Source organism: Agelaius phoeniceus, chromosome 9 (genome assembly GCF_051311805.1).
Source record: "Agelaius phoeniceus isolate bAgePho1 chromosome 9, bAgePho1.hap1, whole genome shotgun sequence".
Classification (NCBI taxonomy): Eukaryota; Metazoa; Chordata; class Aves; order Passeriformes; family Icteridae; genus Agelaius; species Agelaius phoeniceus.
In genome coordinates this window covers 10,349,782-10,362,713 of record NC_135273.1, presented here as the reverse complement: position 1 = coordinate 10,362,713, position 12,932 = coordinate 10,349,782, and the positions used below count along the sequence as shown (strand labels likewise).

The following is a 12,932-nucleotide window of genomic DNA, read 5'->3' as shown; positions in this document are numbered from 1 at the left end:
ATCCCAAGGCCACCAAGCAGGAATAACAGCTTGAATTGTGCCTGGGTGTTCTTGCTCACATGCTGACCTAGGCACTCATCACTTTTGTACGGAAGTGCCCATGACAAGCCAAAGCACAGACAAAAAGAGGTGATCAGAATTCTGCTTTTCAGGTAAAGTCACTGCAAGCCTAGAAAGCAGTTCTCATCCCTTGTGCTTTGGAGTCAATGCACTGCAATGTAATTCTTGTGATATGTGGTTAAACCAAAATCCAACTTGTTTTGCATAACAGTTTAACCACCACTACATCTGAAACACGGTTAGCTGCACACCATCACACAACAGCTCAGCCAGAGAAGAAAGGAAGAAAAATCCAGTTGCACTACCCAGAGTTATGAGTATAAAGTAAAACCAACCTGCTGGGATAATGAAAGGGTCCACTCCCACCTTTGAGCCTTCTGGGAGGACACTCACTAGCCAATCCTCCTGAGTTGGTGTATCTTTCAGACCTTCAAGGATTAAAAAAAAAAAGTTCAAAGAAGCAGTCACATTGAAACATTCCCACGTTATGCAAAAAGTCCAAGCTAATGCATTAGATATGTCTACTAATGAATGTCTAGACCCAGAGGCAAGAGTTCTCACAGGACACTAAAGCAGAAGCTGTGTATCCAACATGTCCCAAAGTCCCTGCAAGATGGGATATCCCTACAGCACAAGCTGTACTAGTGGGAAGTGTCTGTTCTTCGTTGATCAGTGGAGCAGTACCCCAAGCTCCTGCATACCCATTTTCATGAGTGTCCAGTTGCTATCCATTTGATGTGCAGCCTGCAGGAAGTAGCGTCCGTCAGTCCACATGGCTGCGTGCTGCTCGGTGACTATGGCAGTACCTAGGCAGGGAGGCAGAAAGGGGATTCAGGTCAGGCAGCCACCATGCAGAGACACAGACAGCAGGGACAGGGTTTGAAATTCACCCTAATTCCCTAAAAGGCACCTCTGATCACTGTTCAAGTTACTCCTTTTTCAGTGGAGATATTCGCTGTTTCCCCTGCCCTGTGACCTTCCAAATCCTACTGGAGACAGTATGCACAAGGATGCACCTTAATGAATTGCCTCAGATGAACTCAACTTAAGCAAATCTCAGCCAGCCAGTGGAACTGGGTAAGTGGGGCTTTCCAAACCTTCTGTAACAGAGACTGTGGTCTAACTTGGCTGCTGTCACAGTAACATATACTGTACATCTCTGAATTCCATCCCAGCCTCTTTTGGAGAGGAAGCCTGGGCTCTGGCCACCCACAAAACACAGCTGATAGCAGGCCTGCAGACACGGGTATCACCCCCATATGTCAGCTGCACCCCTTTCCCAAATGTTACAGCTCTAGCAGAGATGGCTGAACAGGAAACATGAACATAAACTTCTGCTGGTTTCATTGTCTGTCCCATTCCACTGACTCCAGATGGAGGGATGCAAACAGCTGAGGGGCAGCGACATCCCAGCAAGGCACTCAAGCTGCTTTGCCCTTGACAATACAAAACAAAACAAACCATGGCACAAACTGAAACTGAATCCAAGTCTTTGGAGTCTGTATCTTGACAATACTCTGTCACAAAAAACTGATACTCAGATTAGCAGAGTAGAGTTTCCAATTATTAACTCATTGTCTTCTACCAAATTCCCCCAACACAAACCCCATTTAAGTTGCTTCAGCCTGAAAAGATGAAGCAAGAAACACAAGGTGAGCCCCTGTGTGAAACCTCACTGTGCATTAGGCTGGGAACAGACCTTCCAAGTACATAACAAGGGCAAAATTAGAGAGGAAGGTTATGAAGCGGTTGTGCAGAAGGAGCAGAATTAATACAGGATTCATGTTAGCCATTAACAGCAGCCCACAGCCCTGGATTTATCACCTTCCAAATGAGGTCCCAGAGCTCATAGGAACTGATGAATAGACCCTCCAAACATAGGTACCAGTATTTATTAAAATGGTATACAATTAGAGGGGAAAATAACTTCAGCAGACTAAAGTGACTTTCCAACAACCACAGAACAGAGTAATTTGCACAGCTTAGGGTAGAGCTAGGGTAAAAACTAGGTCTCTTGAAACACAGACCTATCCTACAGCCAAGAAAACATCCTGTCTCGGCAAGATAAGCAAACTTTTCCACAGTGCTCAGTTTCCAAATGCAGAGTTTCTGGCCCTGGCTCTGTTCAAACAGAAAGGCCAGCTAAAGCCCATCCACTATTCACCCAGCCCAAACGGGCAACGTAAAAATCTGTTCATACTGGCTGCACATCAAAAGAAATGACCACAGGTTACAGGCACCACATGAAACAGTTAACAGGATTTTACTTTATGAGAGGTTCATTTAGGGGTCACACATTTTGTGAAAACTTGTTATTCCGCTGATATTACATAATTCCAGCGGGTAGCCAAGACATAATTCTGCAGATGCTGAAATGGGAATAAAACAGTCCAAACAAGCTGGATAGATTTTCTTTTCCATCCTGCCTCTATGCCATGAAAGGAACTATTTCTTTAGAGGAAAATTATGCAAGAATCCAAGTTCTGGAAAGGTACCTGCAGAGCCATCAAATCCAGAGATGAACGCCCTTCTGCAATCACAGGGTGCAATGTACTCGCTCTAGAAAACAAAAGAGGCAGCAATTATTTATAGCAGCAGGGGAAAAAAACAATCAGCTGATGACAAATACTTTGATAAGCTTTTTCTCCTAAAGGACACCTCAGAGAGAACAAAATGAGTTAAAAATTCCTGGGCTCTATTCCACTGTGATTATACTGTATTTATGTTCAACTGGTGGGTTTTTTTAAGCTGCAGCACTTTTCTCCCACAAACATCTGTAAACACTGAAGTGCTTCAGAGTTTGCAGACGTTTATTTCACACTCAGCCTCCCCTTTGGGCAACAAACAAATCATGCCTTTGAAGCTGCAACGTGAAGGGAAGGGAAACCAGAAGCACCCCTTGTTCTTGGGTAATCAGCACATAAAATCTGTAAAATTCACTATCTCCACTGAAGCCCCCTCACTTTATAGGCATTTATAAGAATTCCTTTAAGACTTTTTTTTTCCTGCAATAGTGACACTGAAAGAAAATCATCAAGGTGGTAAGACTGTAAAAAATTTAACACTTGGGACAAATAGATGCTGATGCTTTCACTTCTTCCTTGCCTACTCAAAATCAGACTACAGCCAAAACCACAAAAGCATGGTTTGATGGATGAGAGGGAATAAGAGTTCATCTTCATCCTAAACCTGTTACAACTTGTGTTTCTGGATACATCGTTTCAAAATGTTGAAGAGCCTGAGAATGCACAGACACCTGATATTAACAGGAACTGCCAAAATTAAAACAACTGAACCTTCACATGACCCACATGACTTTTTTATGGGATTCCATTCTGGCAAGTTTGTAGGTCAGAACTGCTGAGTAGGCCTGTTAATGAACTAGTGCAAATCAGCAAATCAGCTTAATCCAGGCTGACAGCACTGACGTTTGAGCTGCAAAACCCCTGGATTTGTACCTTACAAATGGCCTGAAATTCAAGTCTGTTTCTCTGCCCCCAGCTGTGCTGGGGCAAAAGAAACATCTTAGGAACTGAGCTAAGAAATCACAGCCCAATTCTCAGGTGCTTTTAGTCCCTACTGTGATAGAATCACCTGATTGTTAAAATATACTCCCTTCAAATCTGTTACTCTTCACTGTTCTAAGGAAGACAGGGTTCAAAGCACAGGAATGAGTGAGCAGCACAAATTACAGCACCTGGGACCTTTATTTCTGCTCCAAATCACTCCATCATCAAACCCCTTCCACAACAGCCATGTCTGTCCCCTCCTGGCAGAAGCCAACCAACCATCCACCACTAACATTTTGAAACTGAAACTTGGGACAGCAAATCTTAGAGGATCTTGTTGAGTGGCTTTTGCTCCCAATTGCCAGGGAAGATTCCTGGTATATACTCCAAAGAAATCCTCCATTTTATCCAAACACTAGTGAAAGTTTGCAGAAAGGAGGGGGGTATGGAGACCATGAGGGCCCAGTTAGTTTCCTGTGCCTTTTCTTGTTCAGCCCCACAGGGCTGTGATATGTTCAGCATGTCACACGTCTCCTGTGGGGAGAAGGAAGGTCAGGATAGCCACCTTGGGAAAGGATGAGTGCCCTTAGCCAGCTCCAGCTGATGGGGTGGATCCCTCAACCCCACACAGCACATGATCACCTCTGAGCCCCTTTAAAATAATGGCAAAGGCATCAGCAGATAGAGTGGACAAAGCTGTTGAGGAACAGAATCAAGTGTCTGTTTCCTCACTGCCTGCCTCAGAGCAGCAGGACAGAACATGAAGGCAGAGAGAAGCCAGACCTGAGGATTCCTCCTTTCAACACTCACACTATTCAGCCTGCTGACTGCTATGCCTCCCCTCTCCTACACTTCCCAGCTCAAAGGTGGGACATCATCTCCCAGGGTCCAATGCCAACAGGAGATCCTGGAAACTTCCCATCATGGATCACATCACTTAAATACATCCCAAATGATGTACAAATGAGAGCAGTGATTTATTTTCCATTTCTCTTGACCAACACAGAAGAGACTACAGGCTGGTTTGCTTGTGAATACCTCACGCTTGTGAAAACCATCCCATTCACAGACCAGGGAGTGCTTTGAGTGTTTACAATGAGGCAGAAGGGCTTTAAAAGGGAGTATCAGGGATCTGGAGGGAAAGACAGTTCATTCATGCCAGTCTGAATTCCTGCACACCCACCTGTTCTGTTCCATGCAGCAACCCCCACTGTGTAAAGATGAGCTCATGTTTTGCACAAGCTAAAATTACATGGGGAACACCTGTGTATGCCACACAAAGCATAGATCACAGCACAGTGAGAACAAGGTATTTCCCTGGGGCTTGTCTTGCAGCTTTGATGGCCTTCAGCCTGGCCCTCCTCAGTCCTTTCACATCTGCTTCTCACCACATCTGTCAGTCACACAGACAAAACTGGGGGCTACATCACAAAAACCCCTCATCTAAGCCAGGAAGAACCCCCAAAAAATCAGTGCTGCTTATCCCCAGAGCCTGCATGGTTGTGCTGTAAACACATTGAAGCTCATTCTAGTCTAATGTCAACCAAGATCAGCAATGCAAAGTGCATCTGGCTACCCTTAGAGGCATGACACTGGTGTCATTAAAGAACAAACACTGCAGTGTACCTGGAGGGAGGGAGGCATTCACTGCCAAAAACACAACTGCATTGCTAAAATCTGGAACACACCAGAGCAACCTGTGCACACGCCATCTCCTGCTTTATAACCTGGCTGATTCCTCAGCTTAGCACAAGTGTGTGTCAGAGGAGCCAGCCCTGAGCAGAAGACAGCACCTCTGCCAACCCAAACACGGGGCCCTAAGCTGGGCAGGTGCTTCCTTCATGGGGACAACCAGCCAAATCTGACCAAATTTGTTTTGAGTCAAGGCCTGGAGGGTGAAGCCAGCTGCAGTTAAGCTGTGACTGGCTCCAAACCCAAGCTGTAATCCAAACCTCATTCCCTCCCATTAAGAAGCAGCTCTTCCAGTCTCTGAATAGTCCCATATGGGCAGACTCCAGATTCAATGTAAACACACATTGACTCAACATAAAAATGGATCCTGCTTTTACCACTGCAACATCCCGAAAGCTCTAACATTTTTAACCAAACCACAGAGGGTTTAGGCACCTCATTCCTAAAAGCATGGTTTTTCATTCCTTCACGATCCTTGGGTACTTGTAGCCACCCAGCACTCATGAAAGGAAGTGGGACTCTTTGAGTTTCATTCCACTTTTGGCTGGGACCGTCCTCCTTTCTCATCAGCCTCTGGACCACCCAGGCCCCCAAGGAAAGAGACTATTTCTCTGACTTCTTATCACCAGCATCAAAGTTTTCAAAAATTAAAACAGCCAACCAATATCCAGGGCTGAGTGTAAGAGCCACAAATCCAAGGCAGCCTTGGTTAAGTCTGAGTCAGAGGCAGGTGTGTTTGAGAAGCTCTTCAAGTCTTTCAGTTCCTTACACAACTAAACATGGAAAGCAAAGGATACAACTGGTAGCAAGACTCCTGGCAGTATAATAATCTAAGCCACCAAGCCTGGCAGGAAAACGAATATTAAAAGCATCACAGAACTCAGAGCTCATCAACATTCCCAGTGTTACAAAGTGAAATTAGTCAGCAAGTTGCAGCACCAGGGTGTATCAGCATCAGTCCAATCCAAGGGTTCTTTTGCAACCCAGAAGGGAATAAAGTTTCCCGCAATCTAAACCCTGTGGCAACACCACAGGAGGGAAAGCCCTATTTGTTGACAAGTTCTGTGATGCAGATGCCAGGACAGCCTCAGGAATAGCTGAGAGAGGCAAGGACAGTAATAAATATCTTGTTTGGACTGTAGGGAGGAAATGGCTTAGGCCACCAAACACTTGGGTATCATTAAACTACAGTATTCTGACTCATGGAGGGAGCTGCCTAAGAGCAAAATCTGACTGCAAGGCTGTAAAGTTCTTGTTTGCACACAGGAAACAAACCCTTGCTTGGAACATGGAGAAGTTTCAAATCACAGGTCATCACAATTTACCTGGAATCAATAAGGCTGTTCTGGGATCAACAGGTTTCTGTCATTGGCAAAAACTGCATCAATTCCCAACCCTTACAGAAAAAAATCCTGCACCAGCTATTCAGGAGGCACCAGAATCAGCAGTTTTTAGTAATCATTCCTATTCAGATAGATTCCCTCTGCAGAGAAACCTGACCAACTCGCCTGGCAGGAAATAGCAACATGGGGTTCTCTGCTTAACTGCACTTTGTCAAGGAAAAGAAAGCAACAGAAAAACCCAGAAGTCCTGAGGGTCACATTCTTCAACTCACATGACAGCATTTAATGTCTAGTGAAATGAAACCAGAGTTATATATGGACAGAGGCAGCTTGAGGCAGGAATGCAGCAGACAATAGCAGCTGCAGAAAACGCCTTCCCCCTACCTGCCCAAGTTTGGATCTCCCTATGAGGAAACACGATGCTGCACACATGGTCCCAGGGCACAGGCAAGTCTGGACCCGGCTCACCCCAGTGCCAAGTCAAGGGCAAAGGTTCTGATTCAGTTGCATTTTGCTCTTGTGCACCCTGGGGTAAAAGGGAGCTTTGGGTGTGTGCCAGTAAAGCTTCAGGTCTTTTGTTTCCTGAAAATGGCTGAGGAGGGGAAAACCCTCAGCAGTTCTTGGGTCTCCTAACAGAGTGAACCTTACACATGAGCAAGCAGGGGAGGTAAAAGGCAGTTCAGCAATTTAAAATTTATGTCATGGACTACAAAATTCCTAACAGTGGAAGCAGCACACAACAGTTACTGCCATGGGTTACCACCCTGGGTCCAGACTTGCCTCCTGTCTTTAGTGCACAGAGCAGCATGGAAAGGCAACTTGCCACTGTGGCCTGTTCCTTCCCTGCCTCTCCTAAGGCCCCTTCATCTGGGATCTGAAGGGCTCCAGCATAAGGCAACAAATTCCACCAAGAACTGGATCTAGCAAAGAGAAAATTCTGCAACTAAACCTTTGCTACCTTGCTTGAGAGAGATGCTACTGGGAAAGTAAAGCCCAGATAAGGCCTGTTCCTCCCCCAGTAAACCCATTCTTCCCAACAGCCAGGATGGGCACAGCAAGTGCCCTGGCAAGCTCCCTTTTCTGCCATGTGAGCTCCCTGAAGACACTGTGATGAAAAGCTGTTGGTGGAACACCCACCCTGATTTGTTACAAGAACATGAAAACCTCCATCTCCTGAACAGACCCCAGAAATGTTTTCCAACATGATATTTCTCAGGTTTCCCAGACTTTTATGCTAGAACCATTAAAGTGAGTGAACGAAAGACGATTTTAGTAATACCTGGCTTTTAATTTTTGCAGGGAAGGAAAGTATGACCATTCCCATAATGCATCCATCCATACCTGGTGGGCATCTCCAGAGGGCACTATGTAGGCTTGGACAGGCTCCTGTACATATCTGGGGTTCTTCATCACCTGTCGCAGGTGCTTCAGCAGCTCTGTTGTAATTTTTGGACTCATCTTCCTACCTGCAACTAAAACAAAGCACAAAACTTCAGTGTTTCCCAGCCATCCCAGGTCACCCACGTGCACAGGCTGAAGGAAGCTGTTTCCACTGGGAACTCCCCTTGAGGACAACTGTGCCAACTTCACCCCTCTCAGACCAGAATTTCACCTGTGTTGTCTCTTCATTTCTTGATAACAAGAAATCAGGTTAAGGCCAGAGAGTCAAAGCTGGCCTGTCCTGGAAAGGATCCTTCCCACCTGGTGAAGGATGGCATGCCCTGTGGTGATACACATAAGCTTAATGCACTGGTCAACCCCTTCTTGCACGTGGAGAGCATCAGGAACAAAGCACCTCAGACATGCCCTGTGACAGCCAGGAAAGGTCCTGGCATGGGAGCCAAGTACACACAGATCAGAATCACCCCACCTACCAAGTGCACTGAGAGAAACTCTCAGTCTTTTCACTTTAGGGCTAGGGATGCTGTGGCTTATACACCACAGGAGCACAGGCTGCTGGGAGAGGAAGACATGCCCATTAGGAACTCAGAAATGGACCAATTATACATGTAACTTTTAGATGTTTTACGTAGCCCAGAGTTTCATCGTGAACTGCTGACTGAATTAACTCAGACAAAAGAAATCTGCTCCCAAGGACATTCAGAGGGATGTATTCACTGGCTACATTGACCTCAGGGCTGCACACTAGTTCACCTAGCAAGAACCTAGCTGTAACAGGAGGAACAGCCCATTGAGCTCTCAAAGTGACTGCCAGAGGACAACCAAGGATGCTTATGGGAACGTGGGAATATTCTCTAAAGACCTCTGGCAAATGCTCTGCAGATCTCAGCTGGTGTCAGGCAGGAGTGGGGCACAGCCTGGGTGGCACATAGCAGATCAGAGGGAAAACCAAGGGCACAGGCCAGCCTCCCTGGGTGTATTTTTGCAATGGATGAGTCTTTGGCACTGCAGTGAACACCAACCTCTCCATGTGCTCCCCCAAACCCTCACGAGCCAGTGCCCGCTGTGAGCGCCAGCACAGTGACGCACCAGGCCCTGCTGCTGTGCTGGCACGAGAGATGGCTGCAGTGGGAGGCACATGCTGGCTGCAGAGGATGACTGGCCAGAAAAACCAGGAAAATAAATCAAGCAGCCTGAACCTCAGAGGTTCTCCACCTTTTTCTTCACTCATATCTCCAAAGTGTTCCCAAAGAGGGATAATTCCCTTCCCAGTTTTCTCCCCAGGCCTCTCACATTTTTAAGAACTCTTATAACTTTAATGCTGTCGCTTTCCAGGGCAAGGTGGGTTATGTGCTGCTTGAAGGCCATGCTATAAAGTATTTTATTCTGACCAGTTAATTTCACAGCTCATTTCACAGCCATGTCTACAAATGGGTCATAGAGGGGAGAAGCAAACAGCATGCAAGTCTCAAACATTTTTTGCTTATCCAGGCACTTATTCTATTTACACCTGAGTAGCTACCAGGACTCCCAGATGACATTACACTCTTATGGCAAAACACAATAAGGCACAGTCCCTCCCCTGAGATGTTTGCCATCTGAACAGGAAGGCAGAAAAGCTGCCTCCCTTTCACAAGGTTTGATTTGACCGAGGTCACACAGTAGCCCTGTGACCAAATCACAACCTGAACCAAGATCTGGTGCATTCAGGTGTAAAGAAAACCGAAGACCACCATTCACATGTCTCATCACAGGAACTTTAGAGCACACCAGACTTGTGTGAGACTGACTCTGCCCACAGAGTCAGGTACACAGGTACAGTCTTTTAAAACCCAGAACACAATAAGCAAATCAATCTCAAAAGGCACCATACTGGTGTATCCTCAAACTGGTATCTCATCCCTTTGCAGGGGATTCCACCTCAGATTTATTTCCAGCACAAATGTCATTGTTTTATACAGTGTTTGCAAGCTACACTGAACTTTACAATACTGTGATTGTTTCTGTTTGTCCTCCACAGTGAGCTGCTGTAATACTCTATAACATTGCTGCTGATTTATGTTCAGATAGAGTGAAACACACAGGAGAGAGAACAACAACATAGTGACTAGCCAGCAGAAAAGAATCTCCTTCTACAAACTCATAAGGACACAGCTTCCTTTCTTGGCCTGTGCTTTGTCTCCAGGAGTCTAGAAGTCTCATATAAATAGGCAAGGCATGACAAGGCTTTGCCTTTTAATAACGCTCCTTGCTGACAAGCCATGGTTTTCTTAGCAAGATGAGATTCTCTCAAGGACAAAAAAAATTAATTTTAAAAGTATTCTAACCGTTGAAAGATTTGCTTTCAATATTAAAAACACAACTAAGGTAGATTAGCATCAAAACCCAACTTAAGGAGTACTTCCACTTTTGATAACCCCCACATTATAAGAAATGGCTTTCAAAAGATTCTTCACAAACTTTACAATAAAAATTGTTTTCAGTTTCCAGAGAAATAGAAGCTGTTTTCTCAGAGATAGTTGGTAGCCATTTACTCTGGTCACCCCTATAAGCCTTAACAGGTTACTCTTCCTTTCTTGGCCATAATTACAAGCCTCTACAAAGTTAAAACAGCTTCTCTATCATTACTTCTATCATTATTTAATCAGATTAAAACGAAACACAGGTGAAATTAAGGTAGTGGCTGTAGCAGTACAAGAACCACCCCTATTTCCTGCCCCAACTTTTTCCAAGGTATCAGGCTCCTTTGTTACCTGTCTTTGCAGTTCCCCGCGTCTGGATGCCACTTGTCTCTGCTCACACAAAATACCATCCAGCTCTTTGCTCGGCCTTCATAAGCTCCACCAGGCCTGAGAAAGCAAAGGGCAAAACTGAAGTGGCTAACAAACTTTGCCCGCCCATAAAACATTCTCATCCCCCAGCCTGAGCTGAACATGCATGAACACTGTGTTCTTGGTGGTAAGATTAGAGATGCACTGAGGGTGAACCATGAGGGAAAAGGGAATGTCAAGGGTCAGGCATTTGCTTGTCAAGATTTATGATTAAATCTTGCAAGCGTGTGCTGGTTTATGCCAATTTGTTTTCTTAGTCACTCTATCAGGGCCCACTCCCCATACTACAGATGGGGAAATTAAGGCAGAGCAGGAGTAACATGCAAAGTACCACTGTAGCATGACAAGAGTCAGAGCTGGATCCCAAAATCTGCCACTGTCTAGACATATATTATCTACACCTCACTCAGACTGCAGGAGGCAGCTCTCCAAGAGCCCAGACCAGATCCTGCCTGGACAGCATCTCCATCCGACACATGGGGCAAAGAGCAACCGCGAAAATGCTGCCAGAGGAAGCAGACACGTCCTCCTGCCTCCCACATGCATGCACAGTGATGGGCTGCTGTGAGCCCCAGTGCCAGCAATGGCCATGGCCACCAGGCTCCCTGTGTCAGGGTGTGTGCCAGTGCCACTCTGGGGAAGGGAAGCAAGGCCAGCAGCTCTGGCTGCAGCTGGGTCTGCCTGTGGCTGCTGTGTAGACCACCCTGAGCGTTTATGTCATGTTTTCTTCAGATATGCTCATCCTTGTGATAATTTCCTCTCCACTTTCTCTTTTATGAACAGTGTTGTTCAAAATAAGCACATTGGCTTGGATAGTCAGGAGCCAGCAGCACCACCTCAAAGGCAGGCTGCTCTTGCTTCCCTGCACACAGGGCAGCCCAAGCAGCCATACACTTTGGCACAAGGCCATTGCTTGTCCCCTCTCCACAGCACCTGCAGCACCTCAAACTCACCAGACAGAACAGCAGAATTGTTAGGGTGGAAAAGGACCTCTGGTCCAGTCCAAACCCCTGCCAAGGCAGGGTCACCTGAAGCAGGTGACAAAGGAACACACCCAGGTGGGTTCTGGATGTCTCCAGGGAAGGAGACACCAAAGCATCCTTGGGCAGCCTGTTCAGTGCTCTGCTACCCTCAATGTAAAGAAGTTCTTCCTCATGTTGAGGTGGAGCTTCTTGTGTTTTAGCTTATGGCCATTGTTCCTCGTCCTGTCACTGGGCACCACCTCTAAGGGCCTGGCACCATCCTCTTGCACCCACCTTCAAACCATTTACATGCATTGATGAAATCCCCTCTCAGTCTTTTCTTCTGCAGACTGAACAGGCCCAGCTCCCACCGGATCTCCTCGTAAGGGAGATGTTCGTGCCCACCTGGGCTAAAAGCCTCCCCCAGCCCTCCAGAGGACTGACGGAGCCGCCTGGGCCTGGCCACCCCGGCCGGGCCCGGCTGTCAGTGCCGGATCCCCTGCGGGGCCTGGGCACCCGGGCTGGGCCTGGGGACCCTCCGGAGACCGGCTGGAGGGGAAAGCCGTGCCCAGGCCGGGCCCCGGGCACAGATCCCGCTCTCTGCCATCAGCCTGGGGCACCCACCCGGGGCTGCCCCGCTCGCCGCGCCTCACCTGCCTCCGGCCCGCCCGCCGCCGCCACGTCAGCGCCCACGTGGGCCGCCAGGGCCGCCCCCAGCGCGTCACCGCTGATGTCACGGGGCGCGGGCGGGACCGGCACCGGGATCGGCCCCGGCACCGTCACCGTCACGGCCATCGCCGCGCTGCCCGGCCCGGCGTGACCGCCCGGTTGAACGCTGAGGGGACCGCCCGTCCCGTCCCGTCCCGTCCCGTCCCGTCCCGTCCCGTCTGGCGCTGTCCCCCGCCGGCGCTGTCCGGACAGGGCGCGGGGCTCCGTGTCCCGGTGAGGGGAAGGCGCTGTGGAGCCCGGGGCACCGGAGTGCGCTGCAGCCCGTTGGGAGGGACCGGAGCGGAGCACGGCGCCTGTCCCACACCTCGATCTGTGCTCGCCTCCGGATCCGCTTCGCCCTTGAAGTTCCAAAACCCAGCGTGGAGCAGCGATGGAGCCTCGCAGCGAGCGCGCCCGGCCCCGGGC

The 12,932-nt window shown here is 47.9% G+C and overlaps 1 protein-coding gene across 3 annotated transcripts in view; it reads right to left on the bottom strand.

Moving 5' to 3' along the window:
* The window catches only part of XPNPEP1 (X-prolyl aminopeptidase 1), a 30,920-nt gene extending 18,383 nt beyond the window's left edge, over positions 1-12,537 (bottom strand). Inside the window, exons 1-6 of one of the 3 annotated variants that reach the window (XM_077182896.1) lie at positions 12,452-12,537; positions 10,759-10,854; positions 7,946-8,076; positions 2,556-2,619; positions 762-866; positions 396-488 (exon numbers count right to left, since the gene is read on the bottom strand). In XM_077182896.1, the coding sequence (XP_077039011.1) occupies positions 396-488; positions 762-866; positions 2,556-2,619; positions 7,946-8,062 (379 nt within the window). In that variant the 5' untranslated portion in view covers positions 8,063-8,076; positions 10,759-10,854; positions 12,452-12,537. Of the gene's footprint in view, positions 1-395; positions 489-761; positions 867-2,555; positions 2,620-7,945; positions 8,077-10,758; positions 10,855-12,092; positions 12,426-12,451 lie in introns of those variants that run through there. The other 2 variants (XM_077182898.1, XM_077182899.1) reach the window with 2 other exon arrangements.
* Positions 12,538-12,932: the final 395 nt, after the last annotated feature.